Source organism: Pagrus pagrus (genome assembly GCF_965226575.1).
Source record: "Pagrus pagrus genome assembly, chromosome: 9".
NCBI classification, from domain to species: domain Eukaryota; kingdom Metazoa; phylum Chordata; class Actinopteri; order Spariformes; family Sparidae; genus Pagrus; species Pagrus pagrus.
Window position 1 is genome coordinate 20,917,864 of NC_140193.1, and position 8,502 is coordinate 20,926,365.

At 38.3% G+C, this 8,502-nt stretch overlaps 1 protein-coding gene across 1 annotated transcript; it reads right to left on the minus strand.

The window, feature by feature from the left end:
- Window positions 1–4: 4 nt before the first annotated feature.
- On the minus strand, window positions 5–3,853 carry LOC311262924 (uncharacterized protein; the record flags this gene model as incomplete). The annotated part of the gene is made up of 6 exons (XM_084362673.1): window positions 5–761; window positions 911–1,034; window positions 1,353–1,469; window positions 1,594–1,758; window positions 1,917–2,130; window positions 3,773–3,853. The coding sequence occupies 6 exons, from the start codon at window positions 3,851–3,853 to the stop codon at window positions 5–7; spliced, it is 1,458 nt and encodes a 485-aa protein (XP_084218799.1).
- Window positions 3,854–8,502: the final 4,649 nt, after the last annotated feature.

Sequence of the window (8,502 nt, forward strand, 5' to 3'; positions counted from 1 at the left end):
TGATTCAGTTTCTATATCGATCATCTGCGTAGTCAAGGTGATCACGACTGCCACGGGAACGATCGCGTTGATCATCAAGGCGATCACTACTGCCACGGGAACGATCGCGTTGATCATCAAGGCGATCACTACTGCCACGGGAACGATCGCGTTGATCATCAAGGCGATCACGACTGCCACGGGAACGATCGCGTTGATCATCAAGGCGATCACTACTGCCACGGGAACGATCGCGTTGATCATCAAGGCGATCACGACTGCCACCGTAATGATCCCGATCATCGAGGCGATCGCGACTGCCCCCGTAGCGATCACGATCATCGAGGCGGTCACGACTGCCCTTGTAACGATCCCGATCATCAAGGCGATCGTGACTGCCCCCGTAATGGTCCTGATCATCGAGGCGATCACGACTGCCCCTGTAACGATCCCGATCATCGAGGCGATCACGACTGCCACTAGCACGATCACGCTGATCGTCGAGCCTATCACGACTTCCATAGTAATGATCACGTTGGTCACCCTGGTAACGCTGAGAGTCAATATCACTGCCCTTACCACCATGCCTTTCTTTACCACTATTATAACTGTGCTGATCATCATCAATATGTCCGGCCTTTTCTACCCTGTAATTGTTTTGAGGAACAATGTCTTGGTCGGGGTACTCATGTAGCTGTTTTGTTTTGCCTTTTGTCTTGTCATCGTTGTACACCTCTCCAGTTTCAGGGGCATCTCTGTCATAATACACTTCTTCGGGGGAGCTAACAGACAAACAGAAAAAATTTACAAAGGAAAGAGAAAATTGTGAGGCTGGGTGGTCGGATGAATTAATGAGTGCACTTTAAAACACTACTTAAATACAAACAACCAATATGTAATTGACGTCTGTGGTTTACAGTGGCATACATACGCTTCAGGATTCTTGTCCTTTTTGCCCTTTTTGCAACAGCAACAACAGATGATAATCCCCAGAGCCACAACACCTGCAAGGACTGCTCCAAGTATTAATGCAGTGGACCCAATGTTCATGCTGCCTGGAGAGAAAGGAAGATAGACAAAGGGTTTTAACATTTCACTTAGGGTAGGGCTAAGATCCCCCTTTTGGCCAGTGTTTGAAGCTTCTACAAATTATACTCAAATGCTAATTATTTGTCATTAGCAAAACCCATTCTTGCATTGGTGCACTGATGCAGTTTACATTGATAGGCAGATTTATCACTCAAAATTCTTCGTAGTTTTTTAAACAATGGGTCCTTGATTCAGATAAACAAAAGGTTTTACAACTCTAGTCTGCGACAACGGTTTTTCAGGCTAGTTTTTTTTTTGCGGGTAAATCATGTTAAAATACTAACCTGGCATCACAGATAAGGTGAGGTTGCAGCTGGCAGAACCCATTCGATTTGTTGATGTGCAAGTGAAAAAGCCAGACGTTTCTCTTGAAATATTGAAGAGAGATAGAACTCCATCCTCTGAAACGTAATGACAAAAATTAGGCTAAACAATGACGAGATGACAGGCCATTTTGGGATTCTTAACACTGATGATGGGACACAAACTTCCCAGCAGCCTGACGTGGATGGTTGAAATGCATACTTTCAGTTGTCTTAGGTGGAAAATTTCTGGGAAGGTCTTCAACACTGTAGCTCCTCCATTCTGTCACAGGTGTTGGGGATCCCTCCTCAGACTTGCAGGTGAGGTTGATGTTGTTAAAGTACTCTGCAGTTCCCTGAACCTTACAGATTGGCGCAGAGGGAGGGACTGGAAGAAAACAGAGAATATTATTTTAAAAAAGTTATTACAAAAGAAGAAAAAATGTAATCTTATTTATCCATCTTCACAGTGACGTGACAACGTATAAATACACTTATTCAGAATCGACAGATACGTGAATAGACTTGTCATTGATTAATTCTCACCCAGGACCAAAAGGGAAGTGGTGGCAGATGTTGTTCCCTCATCATCATTGGGGATCATAACGCTGCATTGGAAACGGCGGCTGTCCTGCATCGTCACCTGTGTTAAGCGAAGTGTGCTCACTTGTCCATTAAGGTCAACCTCCAGAGTAGCTCGGCCTTCATAGGCAGGTGCAATGTCGACTTGGTTGTTCATATAGAAGTTGGCCACGCCTTTCTAGAAAAATAAAACAGATTTTCTAACGATATGATAATATAATCAATACAACGCCACAGTTCGGCACATATCATGTCAAGGATAAAGGGTATCATATGTCGAACAGTATAGAAACTCAAACAAATGAACCAAGATTTAATCAATAATGAAATTAACTACTAAAATGCATCTCATGGCATGTTATTTCATCATTAATTTTCATATCAACTGTATTTTATTGGATTGGTATTTTTAAATTACGGACATTTTATTTCAAAAGACTCTCTTTCAAAAGCCAGTTTTTTACTTCATTACAACATTATTCCCAATCGCACGGTCCATGTCAGGTTTTATAGTCTGCCACCAGTTGTTCAGTTCTGTCACAACAATTGTGATGCTGCTCTGCTGTAAATAAACAGCACAGACACACAGTCAACTTCTGTAGATTTTAAGCTTTATCTTAACAAGGCTACCCATGCTACTGAGGAGTCCATGTTAGCATTGTTAGCTAACTCGTGTTGGCTTCAGCAACACAGAGTTGTGTCTTTCTATGGGGAACATCTACAGAATTAAAACGAGATTAAAACAAGCTCACAATGGCACCTAGTTAGTTAGCCAGCTAAGTGGTAGCATGTGCAGCCTTGTTAGGATGAATACAAGTGTTTTGTGCCTTTGTTAGTTGGTTCAGATTAATTACCAGCTGCCAAAATGTCAGCTGGTAATCTTGATGAGAGGTGAAACGTCTGAGAAACTGAAACACGTCCAGTTGCCTACGATACAGCACTTAGAAATATTTTTGATGATTGTCTGACTCATCTTTCAAGCAAAATTGCCAAACCTTCCCCACTTGACCTGCGCAGTACTATGGATTTGCTGCTTTGATTTGTCTTATGTGATAGCAAACTGAATATTTTTACAGACATTTTTACAGATTTTTTTACAGAAAATTTAATCAATGAAAATAATGCCAAATAAGTATGAGATGTATTGATTATTAAACTGTCATTTGCATACTTATTGTTGCAACAACACTTACTTATTTTGTGTACAACTGATCATAGTTATTAAATTACACAAGTAGTTTGTGAAAAGCCCTAATGTATGAAAACTATAACAAATGCTCTTATTCATACCGATACTGTGGATTATATGCAAGAGGCAATCTTGATTTCACTTATTCATCATCCAAAGGACAAAGGTCAAAACGGCTACAGAAGGGAGGACCTTGTCTGCACTAAACTGGAGCTAATCAAGTATCACTTTCAGTTAAAGTACAGGACATCCTTCTTATAGAAAATTATTCACTACAGCAAACCATTGCTCATTTTACGATGTGACAATACCACAGTCTTGATTTGAATATGGTCTATATTATTACACGTTAAAATCACTGATACTCCAGCAACTTAGTTTGCTGCCAACATAGAGTTGAGGGACTTCCGAGAGATTAAAAACGTCGAGCGCTACAAAAATGCTGGATCCTACACTTCCCATAATGCAGCTCAAAGGCAGATCTTTTGTTCCGCCCTCCCTGTCAAGCAAACACTCACGCCTTTCACACTCCACACCCCCAGTCTCATTTTCTAACCACAATAAGTTGATTTATTATTAATACGAAGATGTTAAGACCACACATTGTGCATGCAGGTAATTAACCTCTTACCATTTCGTCATCAATATAAGCTTCCCATGTGAGGATGAATATGTTGGAGATGGGTCTGGCTGGGGTGAAGGAACAGGTCATGGAAATTTCACCTCCCCTTGCAACCTCATATTCCTGCTCTGGAATAGAAACCTGCAAACTCCTGTAGCAAGGGAGCACTGAAATAAAAAGAAAAATAACAGATGTCAAATTTTTGGGGGTGTTTTTAAAAAATGATTGACATCTACCATGTGGTATTGTGGGAAAGACAAAACAATTTAATGGTTTTAAATGACCAACTTGTACCTCTAATTATAATACAGTATGTTTCTTTCAAGACAAGCTGAATAAATGGTTTGTAAACATGTCTCTCATGAGTAAAACATAACCCTGCTTCCCTATGAGTAGCAAGAAGTTGGATTAATGATTAACCCAGGTGATAATACCATAAAGGTGTGGTAGTCTCCATAGAAAAGAGAGAGTATACAAGCATAAACCCTACCTGTGAGTATCAGAAGAAATAACTTTCGCCATCCAAGCAGCCTCTTTGTCTCCATCGCTGAATGAGTGAATGAATTGTCCAGCGGTTAAAAAATCTAAAATTGATGCTTTCAGTCCAAGAGCGAGAGCCCGCCTAACCTTCACGGTGAACTCCCAAGTATGGAGAAGTTGACTCTTCCAGGTAATAAGTCAACAGCTATAGGTCACATGTCACCAGAGGGCCAATCAATTGATCTGTTTTCCATTTGAATAAACCTTCCTATTAGAGATGATAGGGGGTATATGAAGGGCTACTAAACAACAAAAACGGCTTAAATAATAAAATATAAGATACGACAACAAAAATTTAGAGGACCATAGAGGACTTTATTAGCTTAATAGAAGGATAAATAGATTAGATCTTTCAGTAGAGAAATGTATTCATTTTGACCTCCATTCTAAGTTTTATGGGGTTGTCTGGTGTTGCACTCAGTTTGACCTGCAGGCTGCAGTATTGCACTGACAATGACGCTGCACATGTTCAATACTTATAGATTATTAGCAACCTGTCAATCTATAAATGTAACTGAACAGATACATGACCTTTGATCCTGGGACTTAACTTGCTGTGGTCTGAGCTGTTACTAAGAGGTGAAACGCAGAGGGTGTGAACTGGATCTGGACCTCTAACTGGTGGTAAGGTTTTTAGATGTTAAGACTAGAAGTGTATTTGGAACCAGATAGTCATTGAGTGGCTTAGGCGGCGTGAGGTTGCAGATTGAGGTTTACTCCGTACAAGGATGTAATCCTGTGTGGGCCATCAAGTCAGCTGTGTTCAAGTATTCAGTCTGTCATAGGCTTTATGTTAACCCTATGATAGACTGAATACTGAGAGCCAAGATTTTGAAGAAGTAAATTATTTCCCTTCATGACTAATAATGTTGTTTCTTTTTACCAGTGATAGAGGAAATATTCTGTTTATACACTTAAGAATGTAAAAGTAACAATATAGAGGTTACAAGGTTTTTTATTGTAATTTTTTAAAAACACACGGGTTTAATAAAAAATTTGAGTCCTTTGTGTTACATTTATTGAAGAAAATGGAGTGTTGATGATGAATTGATCATCTCACAGCTTGAGGAATGAAGCTGCTCTGTAGCCTGGTGGTATGGCCGCCAGATACAAATACTTCTGTATCTTTTGCCAGATGGCAGCAAGGTGAACTGAATGTGCTTGGGGTGGGTGTTGTCATAAAATGCTGAATTCCAAATTAAAGTCCTGTGTTCAACATCTCACTCAAACGTCCAGTTTGTAGGATTCAATGGTATCTAGCGGTGATGTTGCAGATTGAAACCAACTGAACACACCTCACTCCCTCCTACGGTGGCCCCTTAAACATGAAAAATGCCACTTGGTTTGTGCGTTATGGGCTACTGTAGAAATGCAGAGCAACATCTGGACAGGGGAAAAAGACCCCCTCCCTCTGTAGATATAAAAGGCTCATTCTAAGGTAATGAAAACACAACCATTCTTAATTCAGGTTATATACACTGATTAAACCATAATTATGAATTTTATCTTCCATTTCTGGCCCTGGAATAATGTCCCCTTGTGACTGATAAATTATACATGACATTATAAGATTGCCATGACGGATATATAAATAAGTAGCATTTCACTGCGCTAGCTGCTTGAGTTGAGTACTTGTTGTTTGGTATTTTAGCCCAGTGGTTCCTGACTAATGGGACAAAGGGTCAAAAGATCAATCTAAGAGGTCATAAGATGATTAATGGGTTTGGAAAGAAGAAAAAAAAATTAAGTTCTGCTACATAAATTTCTATTATGTTTTTTTTTTTTTTTTTTTTTTAAACTGTTCTCTGGTCTTGGATTTTTTTAATCAAATCAAATATTGATAATTTTACCTCCCAAATTTTAATTTCAGTAGTAACAGTAGCTGTTAAATAACTCTTAACTATCATGAATTAAAAAGTACAATATTTCCCTGTGATTTGAGTAGAACTAAAAGGGTGGCATCAAAGGAAAATATTTAAGTAGAGTACAAGTAGATCAAAAGTAAGTATAGTACTTCAGTAAATGTTACGTTTCACCACTTATTACTATTATTTGCTGTGGATAAATATGAGTGCCACTATTACAACCAGTCCAAAGGCAACAGTTCACTGGTATGGCTAATTTAAGTTGTACAGTTTTCCTGATTGTTCTAGGAGCCCCTCACTTCCCAAGCAACTCTGTATTATATAAAAAATAATTAGCAGACTTTCCCAAGCTGTGCATGGTCAGATTAACCTGTTGAGGGGCCCAGAGGGAAACTGCTGAGCGCCTATTAACCCCTCTGTCACTGCCTTCTGTGCATTGTGAATGTAGACTCCCTGTTGTCTCCAACATCTCATCAAGTAAAGTGACCAATGTCAGACTAGACATGGCGACTTCATTAAATACTCAGAGACTGACTAATACTTCTTTTAACTGGCAAGTTTTCAGGTGTTTTTTGGTAATTTATTGATTATGACTTTTGTATTTATAAGTATGCAGGTAGCCGTATTAAAACTACAAATTTACATGGGGCCGCATCATTAGGTAGCAATGAAGGACCTGCTTCAGTTGATAGCACATTAGTGGTGTAATTTGCAATCAGTCCAATCACTAAAACCAAGTAATGTGTCGTGAAAATTGGACTGGAGTTGTTAATTTAACCATATAGGGATGGCGTCTACAATTATTTTGTCTGTTATGTTATCATTGCATGGTGGTAGTTGGTGGAACTGTAGTGTGATATTTTACATAATATCACACTACACTTCTGTTTTGAGCAGATGTTAGAACATATTTCTTTATTTATTAAATTTTTTTATTTTGTTACTGTATTTGTCAACATCCACAACTGGTGTATAAACAGTTAATAAATGATTGCACAGTGTAACGTAATCATATGAATGAGTCCTTACAGTGTCATAACAAATATGATTTGTTAATGTGTGGAAAACTTAGGAAGTCATGCTGAGCTTGAGGGTTTGTTGTTGACCTAATAAAAAAAATTATTCACTAAAGGTCTACTTACTTTTTTTAAATCTCTCAGTTTGTCAAGATATTCACACATCCAACTACCTCAAATGCAGGTGCATTGGAAAGTGTCACTTCAGTCTTGAAAGAAGATCTTGCACGCTGCTCTCGCTCAGCATCAATCGTATTATAATCCGTTTTTATTTGTAAAATGTATTTTATAATTATTTCTAATCTTAGTTGTTGAATGTAGCATTTCAGATTTTCAATAAAAGGGCTAAAACATGCAAAACCACTGATATAGTCCTTTAAAAAATGTACATCTTTGACCGCTTAATTCATCTGCACAGTGGATGAGTGAATTAAGCAAGGTGATGTAATCTAATAGGTTATCTGGTATATTAAAAGGATATCAATGGTCAAAATTCAGGAAGTGGTTGGGATAAAAAGAAATGTGTCTCCACTTCACATCCCTCGATATTAGAGAAGTGAAATTTCCTTTCTGTGGTCACGGCAAGGTCACCAAAACGCCTGATAATATGTCTCTCTCTCTGTTTTTTTATGGAGGGTTTTCTGGTAGGGCTGCACAATAAATTGAAATAATATCAAAATTGCGATATGGTCAAGTGCCATACTCAAATCACAGAAGCTGCTATTTTTTTAATAAAGGTAAAATGTGTGTCAAAACAGCAGTATATAAGTACTGTTGTGTTGCAGAGATGTTGTTCTCCAGGTGTAAGAAAACGTGTGTTTGGTACAGAGCCCAACAAATGTCACATCATCATGATTTCAATAGTTATTTTCAGTGAAAATGAAAATTGTGATGCTAAAATGATCATTCTTACTAACTGGGAATCAAATCGAAGTCCTAATATCTGTCAAAATAAACGCAATGTGATTTTTGTTTATCATATCCTGCAGCCCAGGTGAGTATGAACCACCATCCCCCCCTCAGTAATAACAAAGTCATGAATAAATATAGTTAAAGTACCAGAGATGACAAAGTCCAGCAAAACAACATAAAAGAAAAGCAAACCACAACTTTCATCAGGCTATATTGGTGAAAATATGCATGCAATGCCATTGTTGTAATGCAGCTTCAATCTTTCTATAAAATGTATCTAACATATACATCACAGCAAATGTTTGCTGTGGCCAGATGTCTACCCCAAATAAAACTCCAGACAGTTTTTTGCATCATGAGTAATACTGCTTTTTTTTTTTTTTGCTACAACACTAATGCCCTCTTC